Genomic DNA, 22665 nt, shown 5'->3' on the forward strand with positions numbered 1-22665 from the left:
TTGTTCTCTCTGAGTTACTTTTTATTGAATTGTTTCTATATTTTTAGCCTTTATAAATTATAAAAAATTCCTAAATATACCAAAAATTTTTAGAGGATTTTTTATTCTATTTTCAAGGCTTTCAAAGTATTTTAAACTCATTTGTGTCCTAAGTTGAATATGAGAACCAAATAATGTATGAAAACTGAGTTTTGATATCTCTCGATACCTTGTTTTGTGTGCATTTATTTATTTGTGAATGTTGGAATGATTGAATTATGCCAGACTCAGTGGAATAACACTCTTATAAGATTTGTTTAGGCTCATGACAGTTTGAATTGTATATGATTTCTCAATGAAATGTGTTGTTGTTTTGCCATAATTTGAAACCATACTTGAATCAATTTCTAAATGTTGAAGGGTTGGGATGAATAGAAATTTAAACCTTAAAATATTTTAATGAATTCGATGATGAACCTCAAGGTGGTTTCTTATGCATACCTTTGAGGATTTCGACATAAAGATAATCGTCGTTTTGTGCGGGTTTATCCAATATATTAAAGATTGGTAAAAGTTGAAATGAAAGAATTAGAGTTTTGATGAACTGTATTTGAAGATAATCATAGATTAATTAAATACCGTTTATAGAATCTGAATAGGTGTGTAGGGATGCTAGTACATTCCTTTCACATAACCGCACTATCAAACTTGACTCTAGTGCGTAGATAATTAACTATCAGTTCCTTAGACCCTAAGTTTGCTAATTAGCCAATCAAATGATAGTAAATCATTAGGTATTCTAACCTCAACAAAAAATAAAGTAAGTTGATGGCAATCCCGTTAAATATTTGATTTACCTGCATCTCATCCTCAAATCGCTAATCTCACATTTCACGTTCACTGTTCGTGTTGAGACGATTTGAAGATTCAACCTAATAGATGTGAACTTTTGGAATATATTGACACACACACACACACACATACATATATATATATATATATATATATATATATATATACACGTGAAATAAAAAATCATGACTATAACTTGAAAAATTAAATTATGCAATCATTAAAAAGATACTTCACAATAAAATTTTTGGAATATAAAATTGCAAATTAAATAAAAATTTAGACAATTCAAATGAAAAAAATATCTTAGATGCCCATGCAATTCGTTAAACTATGTAAAAGAAAAATAATAAGATAATTGGAATTTAATTTAATAAATAATGTCTAAAATTCGAAGAGACAAGACAAATTAACAAAAAGTGGCTAGGATGTAGATGACATTTTTATTTTAAATGAATGAATATAAAAGTTATGATTGAAATTTTATTTTTTATCACTTTGAGAATACCAATTTTTTCTTTATACCATTAGAAATAGTTTAACTAAAATCTAATATTTTTATAATTTTAATTATAATGCTATATTTAGGAACATAAATTTCAACTTTTTAATTTAAATTTAATAAATTTTAATATAATTTTATATTCGGTAGATCCAATACAAATTCAAATAAAATTTTTCCCTAAACATAAATTCATGTTTTATGTTTACATATTCTCATGATACAACGACATGGGAGACTAGCGGGAAAAAAGATGAGGAAGAGTATCGCAGTTCTTCATGTCGTCTTACGACGATAGTACTCTCTCAAGATGAGCGCTGCAGCGACCTTCATCCTTTCCGGTCCCCTCTTTCCGCCGGCGGCATTCTCTTTCTCCACACCACATTCCCGCCAAATTGCATTGTCGAAACATCAACGATGGCCGTGCCTAGGGTTCCTGGCAAGGCCTCAAAAGCAAACACCGTACCTTGATGGCTCCAAACGTTCAGCTCCTCCTCTTCCTCCTCATGGAGAAGTCAAAGCCGTCGGTGGAGGCGAGAGGGTGGTGCCGTCGCCCTGGGATGAGAAGCCGTACGAAATTATGCCAAGTGGAAAGAAAGTGTACTTGGATGAGCAGGACATTGTCTCATTTCTTGATCCTCCAAAGGACTTGATTCCTCTTGACCCTGCTTCTTACAACCCTGCTGCATATCTTTGGTTAGCCTCCCTAGCTTGTTCCATTTTTCTATGTTTAGTTACTGTTAATTGCTTTTCCTGCTATCAAGCCTTGGAGTCGTTTTTCTTTTGAAGGCGGGAAAAGTACTTCCAACCTGCGAAGTGGTAGCTAAATTCTCATTGCAAGTTTTGCTTTTCCCTTCCCCCTCATATGGGAAGCCTCTGTTTATTATTATTTTTTTCAATTTTTCTGGGGTAATTACTAATTAGGCTAATCAGATGTGTTATTGATTTTCTTGTTTGAATGTGTGTTTAGGCAACATAAGTGTTCTGTTTGGTTCCAGAGGAATTGTGGGAAAAGGAAAGAAATTGCAGTTTAGGGTTCTTTTTTTCTCCATTGTTTGGGACCAGAGAAGAAGAAGACTGCTCTTACTAGCTTCGCTCAATTTATAATTTCATATTTGTTAAAAACCAAAATGACTTAAACATGTCAAAATTTTACTTTGTCTTGGTCCAACATCGTCTTTGGAACAAATGGGAGGGAGAAAGGAATATTGTTGTTGTAGTTGTCTTTTTTCTATGAAATTTTTTACATGGTTGCTAATGTAGTGAAAAAATAGAAGTTGAAAGTTTGATTCTAATCAGTCTTGAGGAATCCAAGAGGACAAGGAACTGTACTTAGTAGAAGCTTGAGCTTAACTTTTTGGTTTTAACTATTTTCATCAGTTTCCTAGGCTGTTTTTCTTTTACCATGGTGAGGGTGAGAGGAGGATGGGGAAAATGGCAAAGCAATTTCAGCATTTTCTTTACTTCCATTTTCAGTAATTTCAGCATTTTTCTAACGTGTTAATCATTCTATAGATTTTTTATTGACTCTCAGGACTGGAAATCAATTTTTCTGAGAGTGTTAATGTGGGTTTTGTTATTGTATCACATACTTTTTCTTCTTTTGCTAGGATAGCAGGCTGTGGTTCTTTGAATGTCCTACTACTTAGTTGCCCTAATCCTGTTGCATTTTCTCTTTTTATTTAGGAGAGGGTTTCTAGAAGGCTGGATGGGTGAAAAAGAGAGGTTTATTTATTTATTATTTATTTTTAATTTTATTTATTTATAAATTTATATATAATAAAAGGTTTTATTCCTCTACTCTAGGCCCCATTTTTTTTTTTTTTTCAATTCAGCTCTATTATTTTTCTCTTTTCAAGTTCCTAGTGAGGGTGATGCGCAAATTAGAGAAGTTTTTGAGAATTTTATGGTTGAATGTGGGAGAGAGGGAGGGGTAGAGATCATCTTGTTAGTTGGCACATAGTAGATTTAAGAGGGAGGGAGTTTTGAGTTCAGGTAATTTGGCGTCCATGAACATTTCCTTGGTGTGGAAGTGGTCAATTATGTTTTCCTTTAGAACGCTATTCTCTTTGCATAAGGTAATTCAAAGTTAGTTTGGGTTTTCAACAGAATGGGTGGAATGCTAAAGTTGGAGCTAATATCAGCCATGCGAGTTCCTGGAAATTTGTTTCAGACGTGTATATTCTTTTTTCCCTCATGTTTGGTATAAGGTTGGTAGTGGGTAGAGAATTCATTTTGTGAAGATTATTGGGTTGGGGAGGCCTGCTTTCCCTCCGTGATTTTTCTTGTGATCTCTCTACGGCCAATTCATGCTCCCAATACTAATCCATTCTTCTTACTTATTTTTATTTTTTATTTTCATTTGGAAAGCTAAACTTCCTGAAAAATAAAGGCTTTTCCTTGTACTGCAATCCTGAATAAAATCATTACTAATGAGTAATGACTTGCTTTGGAGGAGAAGACCAAATAAGGCAGTGACTTAGATGTATGTGCCCTTTATTTTGTTTTGTTTTTGTTCCCTCCCCCCCTTTTGTTTTAGGAATTGGGAGATTTTTTGACATTCTTACATTGTCCTTTTTTAGATTGTTTGTGGGATAACTTGTTTGGAGTTCTTGATGAGAATTGGGTTTGTTCTTCTTCTTTGATGGTTTTTGAGCCTATAATTTAGAGGCTTTGGGAGGGGGAAGAGAGGACAGTGTGTGAAGGTGTACAGTTTTGGCCATTATTTGACGTAATTGCTTGTAGAGAAATGTCGGACTCTTTAACCTTAACATTACCATAATTTGATTAAACTAGAGTGGCTTTTCTGCATTGTTTCTGGTGCTGTCTCCAAATGATTGTTTTGGGTGTTTCTTCGACTTACAATGGGATCGGATTGCTTTGCTTCACTAGTGCTGCACCGTAATTGTTTCTTCTTTTCTTCACGTTGTTGTTTTCTTTGTTTTGGTCGAAAATGCCTTACACAATGTTTTGAATTTTTTTCCTTATTTCTTCCTAATAAATTTCTTGTTTATAAAAACAAATGGATGTGAGATGTTCAAATTTCATATAAGTACGAAATGCATTGTGCAAGACAATAGAAATTTTTTTATCTCCAAATTATACCCTTTAGCAACAAGATGAGCATTCAACTGATTAACAAAACATTAAGGGTTAACTTTCATTGTAAACACCCATCAACAACTAATAGCACAGAAATACTAGTTCTCAGGTATTATTTTGTAACAAAGCATTCTTCTCTTCTTGCATAGTGACTAGGTGTCTAGGATAGGAATGGGACTAGCCTTAGAAATAAATGTAGCAAGGATAAATAAAGATAGTGAGGCAAAGGCATGATGTAATTGTCACAAATGATCATAGGATGCAAAATGTGATACGGAATGAGAAGTGCAAGTGTGCTCACATTTGCAAATGACAATCTGAAGATCTATTTTGTTAGGAATTGTATAGAAAGACAAAGCAGTGGTTAGAGAAGTAGGTCAATCCATAGATGATGACAAAGCCTAGTGGGGATGCACGTAGAGATGGATGATCAGAAAGAGAAAAAGAAGATAAAGGTTCTAGAGGCTTCAATGAAGACTTGGGAACAAGAGTGGAATAGGAATCTTAGTGGAAGAGATTCGTGAAGATCTGTAGAAGTATGTGTAGTAGTGTTATAAGGATTTGTCTCAAAAGAATGAAACATCAGCACAAATGAAGAGTTGATTTGAGTAAAAGATATGGGAGTGTATGCTAAGATGTTCTCTCTACTATTCAATCTTGAATTAGGGGTCTGTGATCATGATAGAGAGAGACCTCTAGAAATCTTTCCAGGTCGAAGGTATGGTCTCTGAACTGTGATTGGAGAGAATAGGCACAGGGGATTTTGTTCATTAGCTAGAGAATAGTCAGAGATGGTATTGTTGGGTTAAGGTTTGACTGTTGTGATCAAGCAGATTGTGAATATTTGTTCTCTGTTTTCAGTTGGTTGGGGAGATTTGGTTGGAGAAGCTATTTCAAAGGGTATGGCACTAGGTTGCGGTTTGATCTACTTGATTAGGTTGATTTCTTGAAGCTGGATTAAGGTTCAACAGAAAGGGGTATTCTATTTTCATTTCAAGGGATTGAATGGCAGGATGTGGTGTTTGTTCTGTGATACCCTGATACCCAGGGGTTGATTGTGATTTGTGAATCTAAAGGATTTGACCTGATCTGGTTTGTGGTTGATGACCAGCAAGGATGCTTGACAATGGCATGACATTGTAAAAGGAAATTTGGTGGGGAGGGGGGTTGTAAAATAAATCCATTGTTAAACAATGTTATAATTTTTGTGGAGATCTTGCACAAATTCAGGGTGGCCAAAAAGAGTGGGTGCAACTGCTGTTAGGCATGAAACAGATCTAGGGTTTACTGCATTTCTTTCATCAAAGAAGACAATGTTGGAGGATGGGCCAGACATTGGTGATGGGCTTCCATTTCCACAAGCTTTAGGGTTAATATATAGTGGACCTAAGCAGGATGTTGGGCCTGGCCTACGAGTAATCAGCTGAAGCTTGTGGTCATATGAACAATAATTTGGGGTCTTATGGGCTTGCTGGAAGGGGGAGGGTTTTATTTTAAAAAGGTTTATTGGTTTATGTCAGTTGGTGAAGTGCTATTGGCCCACTTGCTGATATTGCACATAACGAAAGCAATTCGAATTATCGAATGCCTTGTTGGTTCAGGATGCAATATTAAGAAGGTAGAAGCAAATATTGGGCTGGCCTGCTTACTGTCAACGGATGGATCGTTTAGTGGGCAGATCCAAAAAACGGATTATGGGATAAAGGGTTTTTGTATTCTGCAAACATGGCTGTGGAGAAGAGGAAAAGCTGTGGTTCATTTGTTTCTTCTTTCTCAAGCGCAAATCGTTGGACCGGAGTCCTTGCCAGAATCAGATGAATGGCTTTGAAGTGGATGCTAAGCAATCAATCAAGGTTGTAAGATCTGTTAAGTGGTAATCTATTGATCCAGGTAATAGATCTGGTTCATAAGATGGTGCAATAGTGTTCACAAGCTGGATTTCCAGGAATCAAATTTTGATGAAGAATGAGGCAATGATATGGGAGGCGGTGGTTTCAAGGATCAGAATAGTCAGCACTGTATTGATAATGTGGGTTATAATGGTGAAAACAAATTTTCTGCTGGAGGGAAGAAGTCTGATCAGGATGTGTCGTTATCTAGTAATGCAGAAGGGTGTTCAAGGAAAGAAGTTTTTACATGGTAATTGACTTAATTCTGATATTCAGATGATTGAATCTTTTAAGAGGAATACTGATGGTGTTCGGTGTTAAAATTTGAAGGACAGTGAGATGGAATAGGTGAGAAGAAACGTGAGGGAGGTCATCATGGGACCTGAATATGAAAATTGGAGTGGTTTTGAGAGTGATTTTGCCTGTGATGATTTTTTATTATTGGATTGATTTTGTGAACATTATGGTTATGTTTTTTACATTCTTTTAATTTACTTGGTGATATTCTCATGTGCCCATTAGTCCATTCACAGCTATAGGAGGTGTTTTTGTTTTGAGGATGATGGTAAGGGTGAAAGGCAGGGAGTGATCAGCTTAGGAGTGGCTTTCTGCCTACTCCTTTTTCTCCGAGGGAGGTGATCAATGGGAAAAGGATATTGAAACTAAGCAATTATTGGATAAAATGGGCTTATGGTTATCAAATGAGGTTTGTTTGGATGATGATAGAAGTATGGTCAAAAAGGTCAATGTCAGCTAGCAAAAAAATTAGGGGCCTGTTTAGTCATGGAAAACATTTTCCGGTTTCCATTTTTTAGTTTTCCAAAGAATTATAAAAAATTTAACTTATTTTTTAATTTTTCAAGATTCATATGAAAAAGGTAGAAAAGAGTTTGTTTAAATGTGTAAAACAACTAAACATTTTTTATTTATAGATTTCAAAATAATTACAAAAGGTAACTTGTTTCCAATTTTTCAAAAATTATATAAGGTGATATTTGGGATCATGGATTTTGGGGCTTGAATCTCTATACATGATCCATACAAATTGAAGTCCAAGATCCGAATTTTTGCCCTCATACACAAAGTAAGAATTAGAAATCTAGAAAAATAATAAAAAGATGTTTTCCAACTTTTCTATATAAATTTCCAAAATCGGAAAACAAGGTGGCATTTTTGTAATTATTTGAAAAATTAGAAATGGAAAATAAAACTATTTCCACAAGCAAATATTGCCAAAACTGTTTATTTTGGTGCATTTATCTCATACAAATGTTGTTAAAATGAAACATTTAGCTAACCTTTTTGTAATTTTTTGGAAAATTAAAATGGAAAATGAAAACTGTTTTCCACAACTAAATGGGCCCTTAGGACTATTAATTATGATGAAAGGGCATTCTTAGTTAGTCTATGTTTTAATTTTTCTTTTGTTGTTGTTGTTGTTATATATATATATATATATATATATATATCTATATTTATGTATATATTATTTTCCTGCGTCCTCAGTTTGTTATTATTTTTCTCCTCTCTTTAACTTTTTTTTTTTTAAAAAAAAAAGAGAGAATCAATTCAATGTAGGAACACAATACTAATATCATTTTTTTGGTGTGAGAATATTCCAAAAAGATACATTTGATTGCACAAGGATGCAAATTATCAGCACTCTAATCAAGCTGATGTATGATGAACAGAAGGAAATACACACATATATGTGGAATTCTGGAGGCAATGTCAAGAGGGGTTCAGGAGATTTTTGATATAACTTGATTTTGTGGATCCTCACCTCTCCGCCGGGGGGGGGGGGGGGTTTGGGTTGTTGTTGATGTAGTGAGGAATATTTGAGAGGTTAGGTGGGTGGTTCTCCCTTCTCTAGGTGCAGCTTGGGACATTCTATAGTGTGGCATTCTAATTGTGTGTATACTTGCTCCATTTTCAATATTTCAACTCAGATAAAAAAGTTCCGATGGCCCTCTCCATCTCTCTTTCTCCTTGTCATGAAACAGATCCTCTCCCTCTCTCGTGCATGCATTGTGATGAAGCCTGGGTAGAATTATCATGAATTGAACAATTTAGATTGAAGGAAAATCCTTTGATCTGCATTTGGACAAGGGCGAGGGGAGCTCATCTTTGCTTGTGGTTGAGAACAATGCCACTCATAACAGATGGGCAAGGTTATCGGAAGAGGATGTATCATGGTTTGTTGATGGGTTGTCGATTTTTGGTTGGATGGCGAGGGGTTTTTGGAGCTTTCGCAAGGTTATTACAAATTATTGGTTGTTGATCAGGTGGAAGAAGGTGGGAAAGTTCCTAGAGTTAGGGTTGGGATGGAATCATAAGAGGTTTCTGTGTTTATTCCTGGCGGCGCAAAGTGACGGATGGCGAAGCTTCACGAGTGTTTTCTGCAAACTAGCAAAGGAGTTACAGAAAGATTTGGGCGGTGTAGTTGCAGATCGTCATCCTTGCATCAGATTGTGGAGGCAGGTCGTGATGGGAGGCAATATAGGTGAAGGTGAGAATCGTGATTGTCAAGCCCTCTCTGGAGATTGAGGTATGGTGGTCGAAAGGGAAGAGAGGTGCTGTAGGTGTGGTGGTGTGGTTCAGACGAACAAGGCTGGGCTTTCGAAGACTGTAATCACTGCTAACCAGCCAGAATTGTCTGAGAAGGAGGCTAGGGTTCAGATGAGGAATGCTGGCCTTTCATGGACAGCAATCGTTGTTAACCAGTCGGAATTGCCTGAGAAGGAAGTTAGGGTTCTGATGGGGGATGCACTCTTTGCAGAGGTTGCTAGGGCTGCATTCAGGGGGGAGGATGCAAAGAGAAATGGTCGGGAGGTATATTTTTAGTTTTGAACCTGGCCTAACTAATGAAAAGAAGGGTATTTTTTTTTTTTTATGTAAACTGAGCCATTTTCTTGAGCAAGTTCAAAGCTTAGGTAAATCTGAGTTGGGCTCTAACTAGGAGTCTAAGGGAGCTCCTCATTCCTTGGGCTTCATACAGAAGATAAATGGCGAAAGTCAGGATGCTGGATGGGAGAATGGGAAATCAAATAAGTTAGTGTCAGATTTCAAGAATGGGAAGGACCAGTTTCAGTACTTAGAGCTTAGGAAGCAAGCGGTGGGAAGGAGGATGTTAGACTTCGCGGCCAACTTCCGGCACTCCAAATTTCGAATCAAGCTGATGAAACTCTGGAACATATCCAGAATACTAATTGTTCGAATTTAGAATTACACTGTGGTATTAAAAATGTAACTAGCCTGAAAGAGAGTTCAAAAAAAGGGGAGGTAAGATGTAAAAAACCAGGAGCAGTTATGGCCTATGGGGGAGATTGGTGATATCTTGTATCTGAATTTTGACAGATTTGAGGTAGTAAGGTGTATAATTGTCAGAAAGCAGTTCGTATGGGTGGTGAAATGAGGAAGATGTTTGATGAAAAGAGAGAAAATTCTAGTGTGACAGGGACAAAGTTTTTAACGAGAGACTCTAGAGGAGAACTTAGCATAATGGAAGACTCTCTTACAAAGAAGGAGGTTGGGTGTAGCCATGGGGAAAGAAAAGAAAATGAGTTAAAGAAATGCGGGATTTTTCAGATTCCGAAAGTGATGATTTTAGTGAATTTATGATGTGGGGTTGTTGTTGGATGAGATATAAAAACAATATGGGTATGTTTTTGATTTTGCGACGAAGTAGGGGATTTATCTTATGTTCATCCTACCTCGTTGGAAGGTTTGGAGGGAGTGTGTATTTTTGAATATGATGGTTTGGTCACCCAAGAAGGACTTAGAAGCTCAAGATCTTTTGGATAAGTTGGATTTAAAGTTGAGTGATATTAGAGGAAATGAGGTTCTCTTGGATGGTGGCAAAAGTCGTAAATTGAAGGGTCAAAGGGAATTAGAAAATTTGAAGAGCTTGGTAAATTATGATGGAAAGGGCCTGAAAAGGGGTTTCCTGGTTAATTTTGTCTTATTTCATGGTGTGGTCTTTGGTTTTTTGTTTTTTTGTTTTTGTTTTTCTGTTTTTTGGTCAACTCCTTGTCCCCACATATTGTACCTTCATTTCTCCCTATCTTACTTACTTTTTTTTATAAAAAAAAATGTAAATAAAAACTTACTCCATTTCCAGAATTGACAGTGTAGTAGGTTTTTCTTACAAGTTAAGAGGGTGGAGACAATGGTGGTTTATCTTAATTGAGGGTCCTGTTGGAATTGGTGTGATCCCAAGAGCCGGGGGGGGGGGGGGGGATGAATTGGACATTTAAAACATTTTGGCTAAATTAAACAATTATGCCGATTTACCACATCTCATATCCCATTCAAAATAAAACATGTATGTAAAGTAAGTGAACAATGTGAGCATAGATACATGTGTGCTGCATATCTCATTTAAATTAATTCTGTGTGCATGCAAGATGGTTATAACAAAACATGAACAGGCAACACATACTGAAATTAAAGTGCGGAAAGTAAATGAGATAAGGAGAGAGAAACACACGATATTTGTTATCGAGGTTCGGCCAAACCAGTCTACGTTCCCGCCTTGGGCATACCCCCAAGTATTACACTAAGCCTGCTCACTTAAACGAGTGGAACAGAAGTCGTTTACATCCTCTCCTTACGGGATGAGGAAAACCCCAGTTCAATTACAAGGCTGAACCCAACTTGTTTCACTTGTAGGGCTGAGACTCCCTAGTTCAATTTTCAGGTTGAACCGAACCGGTCTCACTTACGGGGCTGAGACTCCCCAGTTCAATTAATGGGATGAACCCAACCGGTACAATGAAAACCATTTTTGTACAATATAATGCTTCTGAAAATACAAGCAAAGATGTACGCGTTTAAACTCTACAATGCACACTCTAATATGATATGAAATTAATGCTCAGTAGAGTAAGGGTGCTTTTCTAAAAACATTGTTTTCAATCTTTGAGAAAATGATGTATATGATAAAATGGTCAAAGATTTGAACCCTATAAAATATTTCTCCATAAATATTTTCGATGAGAAATAGGAGAACCTAGGGTTTTGGTTTTTCAAATAATTTTTGCAACATAAAACTTTTCTATAAAAGCATGGATGCAAAAATAGATGCCCTAAAATAAAGATGCTCTCTTGTAAAAATGATTTACAAATAAATGAAAGAGAGTTTTGGAGAGTAAAAGATTTGCCCCAAGAAATAGTTTTTGCAATAAAAAATAAGTTGAGGGAACTTTGATTAACAAGAGGTTAAAAATATTTGAGAGAAAATATTTGCTAATCAAAGTTGCTAATCTGGACTTATGAGAGATATTTATAGATTTTCCACAAAATATGACCGTTGGGGACCTATTGGGAATTTTAGAAAAGTTTAATTGAAATTTAATTCCAATTACCCTTAATTACCCGCGGTAAAAATAGGCCAACCCGAGAGTTTCGGTTGCCCAAACCATAGGGTCGGTCACCTCGAATGCTCACAGAAAGAAAAGTGCATTTTATGCGTTCGGGTGCCCGATGAAGAGTTCGGGTGGCTGTACCAAGGCAATTTTCAAAGTGTTCGAGGTTCGGTCTCCCGATTCTGAGTTCGGTTTGCCAAACTTGCCATTTCAGTCGCCCGAGGTAACAATGAACATGAAGTTCGAGCGCCTGGGGAAGGTGAAAAAGTTAGCATTAAACGTTCGGCCAACCGAGAACGTTTAGTTCATTTTGGTTCAGTCGCCTAAGCCCCATCAACAATTTTGACTTTTCAGACATTTGGTCGACTAAGGCGTTTTGAATGCACAAGTTCGGTCGCCCGAAGCCCTTTCAATTTTAAAGCCTAAGTCATATTTTTACCCCTGATTGCATCATTATGATTTGTAAGATTGAGGGGATTTATCAAAGTGGATGTGCAGGGACCTAGCGTCAATCTAAGGTTTAAACATTTTAATTTAGCCTAAAAACCTGGCGTCGGTCAATCGAAGTCTTTTATGGTCATTGATTTTCCTATGGTCAATTTACAGTCATCGGAGCATTCACATGCATGTATTATTACAAACCAAATAAAAAATTAAATGCAATACAAATTAAAATCAAAATGTCTTCTTTTTTTGCTCTTCATTTTCCATGGAATTCGCCGGAAGTGTGTGAGCTTTATGTCCCTGCTGGCTTCCATTTTTCGGTATCTTATGTTCGTGCTGAGATGATAACCAGTTCACACATTAAATGCACACATAAGATACTGGTGGTTTGTTAGTATCAAAACAAGGATCGGACTCAAAATGCCAACAGGTCCTACTAGGCCCACTCTTCATTCTTATTTTATTTTATTTTATTTGATAGAAAAAAAGAGATTTCATTGGAAAGAGAAGAATTTAGAAAGAAGAGAATAAGACATCTCCCATCAAAATTTTGGAAAAAACCATAAAAAAGAAAGTAAAAACACAAAAAATACTTTGAAATATCAAAGCAAAAAATTTCTCCAATCTTGTTGCATTTCCAAAAAATTCACTCCCTTAAAGCAACCAAAGCTAATGCATCATAAGGAAGCCAATAATGAATCTTCTCCCAAACTAGCTGCCTGCTCAATTTTTTCCCTTAAAAAATTTGCACATTGCGCTCCAACCTTAAACTCCAGAGCACTGTAAATATTCCATACTTCCACTTAGCAGTCCTATCCTTTCTTCTTCCGAAGCCCTCAAAAGCGATAGCCAACATTCCATCCACCATCATTGGACACACCCAAGCTTCTCCCAACACGTCAAATAAATTATTCCAGATACTCCGGGCAAAATCAGTGTAAGAACAAATTAAGTAGCCAACTCAGAATTCAAATAACAAAGGATATGAATCCAAACAATGTTGTCATAACAAGAACAAAATATTGCCCAAACAATTCCAACTAATGTTGTCATAAGCCTTCTCAAAATCTAATTTGAATATGAATCCCCTCTTCTTCTTCTTTCGAATATCCTCCACCACCTCATTGGCCACCAAACTGGCATCCACTGTCTACCCCCCTCCCCCCCCCCCCCTCAACACACACACACAAACACAAGAGCACTGAAATGGTCTTATCATGCACCACACTTAGCCTATTGGCTAAAACTTTGGTGATAGTCTTATAAACACTAGAGACTAGGCTAATAGGTGTAAAGTCCTCTATCTTAATAGACCTTGATTTCTTAGGAACTAGGGTAATGAAAATAGAGTTAATGCTCTTACTCAGAATCCCATTCCCAAAAAATTCATAAAATACTTTTAAGCAAACCATCATTAATAGTACCCCTGCAGTCTTGGGAAAAAGCTAAATTAAAACCATCTGGACTTGGAGCCTTATCCCTATCCACCCCAAAACTACCCCCTCACCTCCTCCTCCTCAAAAGGTCTCTCTAGCCAAACCATTTGATCTTTAGAGATGAGATATCACTCTAAATTGTTAACCATCAACCTACAACTCTCTTCGTCCAAATAAAGATGATAGTGAGACCCCATCCCTAAAGATCAAAAGGCTATTCTATTAGGGTGATTAATAATTCTCCCTCCTTGAACCTCCAACTCTCTAACAAAAAATTTCCTCATCTTAACATCAGCTAGCCTATGGAAGAAACCAATATTACAATCTCCTTGTTTGATCCATTTAAATTTGTTCTTTTGTCTCCAACTCCTATGTTCTTAAAAATCACCTCGTGCAATTCACTTTTTGAGAATTTCTTTTGACCTCCTCTCTCTCTGAAAGGCTAGTCTCCTATTCCTTTTTGTCCAAAAAATCCAACTCACTTAAAATGTTAGGTTTTCTAATTCTAACATCTCCAAACACCTCTTTATTCCAAAATTTTCATATTCTCTTGCAATCATTTTAACTTCCTTGTAAACCTAAACCATTCCCCCCCCCCAAGTGACCTCTTCCTATGAGCTCCTTACTAAGGGCTTAAGAAAAGCAAGGTCCAACCACATATTCTCAAATCTAAAAGGAGTGAGACCCCATGAAACCATGCTAGATTCAACATAATAGGGAAGTGATTAGAAGTATGTTTTGGGAGAACAAGTTAAGTGAGGTTTGAGAATTCGTCCTCCTAGTCACTACAAAACAAAAATCTATCCAATCTACTACCCACCGCTTTAGCACCCCCTATGGACCAAGTGAAAGAAGCGTTGCTTAAAGGAAGAGCTCTCAGGCCGCATTCCATGATAGTGAATCAAATTGTTGCATATTAGCATTAAACCTGCCCCTCATTTTCTTCTCCCCCTTGAACCTAAGCATATTAAAATCCCCTCTAACTAATGACCTAGGAGAGCAAAACCCAAAAATGTAATACAACTCATCCCAAAAAGCACTCCTAAGAGTTAGTCTAGGAGGACCCTACATAGGGGATACCCACCATTGGTCCCTTTCAACAAAAACAGAGAGGGAGAAGAACCCCACTAAATTATCCACTATAGAGATAGATCGAAAATCCCACATAACTAGAACACCTCCTTGAGGCACCTTGGGAGGGTAAGAAGTCCCACTCTCTACACCAACTAGCCACGCCAAATGCTTCTAATACCCGTGGTCAATCATCTCTAGTTTAGTTACCTGAGTCAATAGATGTTCGGGGAGTACTTAGATAGCACTTCCTTGATCAAACTCCTTTTCCCTCACCCCCCTAGGCCTTTCACATTACAACTAATAATCTTCATATCTTAACTCCCTTTCCACCCTTTCCAAGCCCCATACCCCCCTAATAATTAATGGAGGAAACCAAGTTTTTTAGTTCTTTTGAAACTTTTTTGTTCCTCTCAAATGTTCTTTGGCTCAAACCCAACCTTGCCTCCTTTCCTATAGGGTCTACTATTTTTAGGCCAAGGTCTTCTAGGAGTTTGTGCAAGTTTATTGAGTCTCTTCCCACCTCCATTAGAGCTAAACTCACATCCCTCTCCCCTACAAGAATCCTCCCTTTAGCATAAAGTATTAGAATTTAGAAACAAAACATGGCCGAGTAGGGAGGGTAAGGATACCAATACTAGTTCTAGAGGGACTTGGATCCCCCAAAGAAGCATCTATCTTCTCAACATTGAAACCTCCCCCACCCCCCCCCCCCCCCCCCAAAAAAAAAAAAAAAAAACCCAAGGAATAAACATCCATGTTATCGATACAAAGGAGATTAAGCTTAGGGTTGGAAGACAAAGATCCCCTATCATTCAAGGCAATCAAATGATCTAAAAAATGATTAATGGAGTCCTTACCTATCTCTGTACAACTAGGATCCTTATGTTGACTAGTATTCTCCATTTGTAGTGAGGTATTGCCATTCAGATCCTCATCTTTAGTTGCTCCTTCAAATAATTGAAATAATCCATTCTCTTCAGCGAGTTCAGCCTCAACTCTCTTTTGATATGCTAATGTAAAATCTAAGTTTGAATGAAGGCGAATCCTCTCTGAAAGATGAGAGTTCTCTATTGGAATATCAACTTTAAATAACCTAGCCTCTACAGGATCCCGACTAAAACATTCAAACATCTAAACCAATGCTTCCTCTTCATTCTTATTTTTGGGATGGGTTATGTGCTGTGTATGGTTCTTGTTCTCTTACAGGGCTTAGATTTAGCTTAAGTATTCAGAATTTTAATAGGTTTACTAGGGATCGTGGGTTGAAGGATCTTCTTTTGAAGAACAGTGGAACACATTGTTCTCTTGATTAGTTGGTGGAGAGTGGGCAATTGGTAGTCGGTTGTAGTGAGTAAGAGGATGAATGTAACGATCTTTCTCAAATGTCCTTTAGACAAATTTTTTCCTTGTTTTGCTAGAGTCCAGTAAGATCAAGTAGAGCCACCACAATTTGCTTTGAGAATATGTGGTTTGATCATCATTCTTTTCCCCCTTTGGTTAGGGATGCTTGGAGTTGGTGTTTTGTGAGGCAGTGGGAGCATTTTACGTTTATGAAAAAGTAGAATTTGGAAGTTTTTAGGGATACCAAGGTTAAAAGTCTTAACTTTTCAAGTGACATTGATTCTTTGGAATAAGATAGGAAGAAGGGTGGCTTATGTTGCTAAGCATGTTTCATTGAAAAATGAGTTAAGAGGAGGTGATTTTAGAGGAAGGGAAGAGCTGTAAGCAAAAAAACTAAATTTACATGGATTAGGGAAGGTTAATTTTTATTCAATTGGTTGGCCAATAGGAAGAAAGATGAGATGTAGTTTGATTAGGGAATGGAGCTATAAGGGAGGGTGTTACAAGAGATGCTTGTTTGATTGATGATATTGCATATTTTTATACCAATCTTTACACTAAAGAGTGTCAATGCGTGCAGACCACGATTCGATGCCTCGACTAGGATAGCGACTCTAAAAATGATGATTGGGGGGGGGGTGTTAATCATGTTAAGGGTTCTAGGGAGTCGCTACTAACCTTTTACTTGCCTAGGTGTGGTTTAGTTCACCTAATTAGTATTGATTGATTGGTCTCTAAGCTAGATTAGGTCCAAGGAATTGATAGTCGTGGTCTGCGTATTAGAGTTAGGCTTAGGAGTACAATTACGTGAGAGGAAGGTCCTAGCACCTCCTACATGCTTGTGCTATTGAATGGTACCAATCGGGCCATGCATAATCACCAACACATCAATTGTCTTTTATTTCATTCTTATTACCTTTCCTTTTTCCACCTTGCATTCCCACTGTATTTTGATTTGGAACACTAGACTTCCCTCACCTTAAGAAATCATTTGAAAAAGCTATTGCTCCTCTCTAAGGTATCCATTCTCAAATTATTTAAATTAGGGTTTCTTTGAATTCAATTCAAATACAACTATACAAGAACACATTCAAAAAGGGAAAAAAGCTATTCAAAGCATCAAGAATAGTAACTTACTTTAAAATCTTCAATATAAACTCTAAGGCAGTAATTCTTAAGAAAGTCAATCAAATATTATTCTAAAACTAAAGAAGAGGAGTCAAATATTTCCAAAATAGGAGAAACTGTCTAAAGGAATTAAAACAAAAATTTCCAACAGTTACAGCATCCAAATTTTCCAAACAAAAGTCAAAACCTTATGTACAAAGAAATTGTTTTTTTTTTTTCAAATTTTTTTGGGGTGTTTTTTGCCAAGATTGAAAATATTAATCTAAGAAAAGAAGGCCTTAAAAACTCTAAAAAAAGCCTAAAAAATAACCTAGAAAATTAAAATAATTTCTTTCATTTTTATGATTTTTTTTTTTGATTTGTAAATTGATTAATATAAAGTGAAAAAAAAGCCACAATTATAAATAAATCAATTTTTTTTAAAAAAAATTGAACACAATGTTAAGACCTAATTCTAAAAAAAACACAAAACCATTTTTTATTTAAAAGAAATTTTTATTCAAGAAATATGTTTTTTTATCAGAAGAATCAAATAAAATATAAAAATAAATAAAAATGGAAAATAAAAATAAAAACCTATAAAATTTATTCTAAAACAAAAAAGAAAAGTTTTTCTAATTTTCCCCATGTTTTGGGAATTTATTGCGGGAGAGAACTATTTTTAATGATTTTTCAAAATTTAAAATAGAAATAATGTTTTCTTTTTTTTAAAAGGAAAACCAGTCGACCGGTCTAAGTGAACTTGTCGACTGGTCCACATCATTAAATTAATCATGTGGAAGTCATGCGAGCTCGCCTTTCCCCCGTGCGGTCATCTTCCTCACATGAGCAAGGTTTGCTTGAACCCTAGTTGCTGCAGCTTTCTAGGGCAGCCAACCCCCAACTTTCTAGCCTTCCGGCAGCCCTCGCCCCTTTGGCAGTCATCCATCATTGCTGGCAAGAACCCCAATGCCAGAAACCCTGTGAAGTGCTCCCTGATCTCCTTGTGTAGGAATGGTTGTCTGGGGCCATGCAAGTCTGCTGGAGAAGCTGCAAGACCTGATTTTGCTGTCTGCGTTTGTTACAGATGATCACCAGAATGGCAACATGATGCGTCCCAACCACCTCTGTCCTAAGACCGAGCCATGCAGCCCCCACTCTCCTCTGTTGACTAGTTTGTCAACATAGGTTGTTGGCCATGGCTTCCGGCCACCTAGGCTGCTCCCTTGAATGGCCATGCTGCTGCTTACCCTTTCAGTCTTTAGCTCTAGCTCTCTTCACTAAAAAACCTGCAAACATGAAGAACACAATGAGCTCCACTCCCTCACTTGGAGCTTTCTTTCAATTCACTCACTCTCCCCTAAATATTCTTTGCCTTGTTCTTTCTGACTTGCCTATTCAATTTACAGCATAGCATATAACGCATGAACTGTCCAGAGAGAAAAAGAATGAACAAGTTCTCAGCAACCAAAACTCAAGTATATCAACATAAACATCATGCCATGCATTGGATTTCTCATTTTGTGATCATGTAAAATCATATTGCTAGCATCAAACTCCCTATTTTTACACAAACAATACTTCAAACTATCCATTAATGATCACAGATCATTCCTTGTAGAACTTATTCCAGAAGTCAAACAAGAATTCCAATATAAGCTTAAGATATCCAAGAAATCTCTAAGAAAACCAAGGATTTTTCCTTTGAATGTCAAGTGCTTGGCTTGTTCCAACTGAACATACATCTCCTCTGCTTGTGAATGTGTGAACTCTGCTGTAGGTTGAACATGAGTCCCCTTTGAATGCCTCCTCAACGTGTTCAACGTGTGTGTCCTTCCTCCTTAGGCTCCCCAAAATGATCTTCAAAAGGGCCTTCTCCAAAATGCCCTCAAAAGGGCCTTCTTTTCATCAATTCACTGAATTGTCACAATTATGAATCTAGCCCTTGCTCATGTCCATATTCACCCAAAATTAGCCCAACTTGGTCTTAATGCCTCACAAAATATATCAATTTTCTTAAAATTCAAAAATTAGGGGGAAAAGTAACTTGGCCTGTGAAAGGAGCTGCAGCCCTGAGGGCTCCTGCGAATAAACCGTGCACCATTGCTAGCTGCCGGGCCCTTCATTGCTGCTGCGGGGCCTCTCCGGCGCGTCTTCCTCTCTCTCACCGCAAGGAACCACCACTGTCGGTCTCCTCTCCCTGCACCATCATCGTTGGTGCAAGATCTGCTGGTGCCATCAAGATCTGCACCATCATGCCAACCATTGACACCTCGCGGCCATCACAGCGCCTCCATTGTCTTGCTGTGCTGCTTGCCATGAGTACCATCATCATCTAGCTTGTTCTGCCATACACATTTGAAGCCACATAGGCCCTTGGGTGAGTCACACACAGCGATGGTAAGAAGGATGACTCTCTCCCTTGAGCGAAGGACCCTCACTCTTCTCGCTCCATTTAGACCTTGGCGTATTGACAATGTGGGTTTGTTTGTGGTAGATTATGCTGAATTGATTGGTGCAAAATTGAAGGTAAATCTTTCGATCTGCATATAGACAAGGATGGGAAGAATCTGTTTCTGCTTGTGGTCAAGAATAATGTTTCTCAAAATAGGTTGGTTCAGTTTCTAATGAAGTAGCGATCTGGCTTGTTGATGGTTTGTCTTCCATTGGTTGGAAGCAAAGGGGATTTTGTACCTTTCAATTGGGTTTCACTAAGTATTGGATGTTTATAAGGTGGACGAAGTTGGGAAAGTATTTGAAATTAGGGCTGGGGTGGAAAAGGAAGAAATTTTTAGTGTTTATTCGTGGAGGAGCTGATGGCGATGGGTGGCAAAGCTTTGCAAGATATTTTTACAAGATAACAAAGATGTTTCGTAAGGATTTAGGAGGTGTTGGTTCTGACAATTCTTCGTGCCTAAGGTTGCAGAGTCAAGTAGTTCTGGAAGGCAAGTGGAGGGAAGGAGAGGTTCGTAGGCACTAAGTTTATCCTGGAGGTCAGGGTGTGTTGGTTGAGAAAGGATTGTGTCGTCATTGTGGAGATGCATTGCATCTGAACGATTGTAATGACTTCGCAAATTGTTCGGAATTGATCAACCAGAGCATGAAGGTTTCTTGGGTTTTGGATGGCATTGCGAATATCTCAAAGGTGGCTAGGGTTGTTTTTGGTGAGGAGGTTACGAAAAGATTTGGGCCAGGTTGAATGTTACTCATGTTGGACCTGCCCAAGCTACTGAAAAAAGGAGGCTCTTTTTTGACTGAATTGGGCCAGTTATATGAAGATGCCCTATCTCTTGGCAAGTCTGACATATGGGCTTTCAGCGGAAGGGTCAAGAGGGTACCTAGTAGGGGTGAACATTCAGTCGGTACAGTTAATTAATCGAATAAATCAGAAAATTTCAGTTAAAAAGTCTCACACAACTAAAATTCCATGTTAACCAAACTAAAAACCAAACGAAATTCCATGTTAACCGAACTCAAAACCGACCGAACCAAATTTCGATTAAATTAGTTAATTAATTTAATATTTTAATATATATAATATAAATAATATATATACTATATATAATATATAAAATTTAAATAATATATATATATAATTTAGTATATATATGACTCGTTCTGAATTGTGCTTCCAAGTGTAGAAGTGTCAAGTTATATCAAGGATAAGTCTAGGATCGTATTCCACAGGGACCATTGATTATCAAAATATTTGTGAACATTAAGTAAAAACCTGTTGGTGTAAGATGCTATATGAAATTCTTTTTGAATTTTATATGTTAATGAAAACAATAAACAAAAGGGAAAGTACTCGAGAAAATGCTAAAATGAGATTGAACTTTTACCAAGATTCCAAAAATAAAAATTCAATAACGCAACCAAAACAAAACAGATTCATTGAAACAATTTATCAAACACTTGGGTTACGGGTTTAACGTCCTTTTGCTTCCACCATTTACTAATTTCCTCGGCTATACTCCTCTTCTTGTTAATCCAATCAAGGCATTAATAAGATGAAAAATTCAAACCTAAGCTCGAGTAAATTTGCCACGTCCAAATGGAACTAAATAAATACTCTCACTAAACATCAACCGCAATTTATGTAAAAATTAATTGATGAAAATCCTAGATTAAATCAAGGTTTTGTTGTGCCTAACGTTAACAACAAAACAAGAAATAAGAGCAAGCGATTTATCAATGATGCCTTCAATTTTCGGTTTAAGCCAAATAAAAGTTAAACAATAACATTGAAGGAAACCTAACAAATCATGGAAAGCAACCGACATTGAACCGCAACCCAAGTTGTAGAACTTAGCCACTCATGTTTGCAATCCGAAATTTTCGGATCAAATTAATTCCACAATAAATCATTGCAACAATAAAATAAAAGACAACAAATTAAAAGAACGCTAAACTACATGTATACTAAAGCTAAAAGAACCATTAATCCAACGTAGAATCATTCCAAACATTAGAATAAATGTATACTAAATTAAAACAACAAATTAATTCAACCTTGAAGCATTCAAAATAACAAACTAAGAGACAAGAAATTAATTAATCTAATAAACCACTCAAACAATAAAGTAAAATATAATTCAATCCAACTATAAAACTAATCAAACAATGTATTAAAACAAACATTAAAATAAAGAAACAAGAGAGAGAGAGAGAGAGAGAGAGAGAGTATCCGTGAGGAGTTTGCACAGCAGCAAGGGTGCTGCTTCCCCTCTGATGTGGCGCTACTCCCCCAAGCTCCCCTCCAAAGCACTCCTCTAAAAAGTTGCCCTAAAGCCCCAAAAACAAAACCTAAAAAGCCTTCCCAATCCCTATGAAAAACTAATAATATATTCCCCAAAAGCAACCCTAGCAGCCCCCAATTCGGCTTTCAAGTCTTCACGCATGGCAATCACATGGTCACATCAGGAAGCTCACGGGCCTGCCTTACATTTTGAATGTATACGGCTGCCCCCAGTGCCAAGCCCAGCGCACAGCCCAGGAGAGAAGGCCCCTTGCTGCCCTTGTTGCCTTCACGCATGCGGCTGGGCTTCTTTTTGCATGCCCAGCTCACCTACCCGCACGGTGTTGCTGACGTGAACTCATGCAACTGGCCCAGCTTCTTTTGCATGGCACGGTCTTGTCATGGCAGCCCACATCTCGGCCTTTCTTTTGCTTCTCCAAAATTCACGTGGTCTTGTCACTGCATGCATGTGCTTCCAACCTCGAGTAGCTCTTTAATGCTCACGCATGCATGGCCCGGTCTCTTCAATTTTATGCATGCACACGACTTCAAACAAATGTGTGCATGGTACGGTCACGTGCGTGGCTCACGTACACGGTTTCTCTCACGCACGACCCATGTACATTTTAATTTTGAATTTAATGTCCAAAAATTATCCTGCAATAATAAAACACGAGTATCCATAAATTTTTGGCAAAAATAGGATAATTATCTTAAAATGATCAAATGAGCTCAATGATTAATATAATGGACATAAGCAAGTATTTAATTAAAAAGGTAACACTTAATTAATGCATTTAAATATTTAATTACACAAATTTGATGTGTAATCACA

At 37.1% G+C, this 22665-nt stretch overlaps 1 protein-coding gene across 2 annotated transcripts in view; it reads left to right on the top strand.

Moving 5' to 3' along the window:
- The first annotated feature begins 1519 nt into the window (after positions 1 to 1519).
- Positions 1520 to 22665, top strand: part of LOC131157546 (uncharacterized) — an 82471-nt gene continuing 61325 nt past the window's right edge. For both annotated transcript variants that reach the window (XM_058111784.1, XM_058111785.1), the window contains exon 1: positions 1520 to 2029. In XM_058111784.1, coding sequence (XP_057967767.1) covers positions 1644 to 2029 — 386 coding nt within the window. In that variant the 5' untranslated portion in view covers positions 1520 to 1643. The remainder of the gene's footprint in view (positions 2030 to 22665) is intronic.

The sequence above is a fragment of the Malania oleifera genome, chromosome 6, assembly GCF_029873635.1.
Source record: "Malania oleifera isolate guangnan ecotype guangnan chromosome 6, ASM2987363v1, whole genome shotgun sequence".
NCBI classification, from domain to species: Eukaryota; Viridiplantae; Streptophyta; class Magnoliopsida; order Santalales; family Ximeniaceae; genus Malania; species Malania oleifera.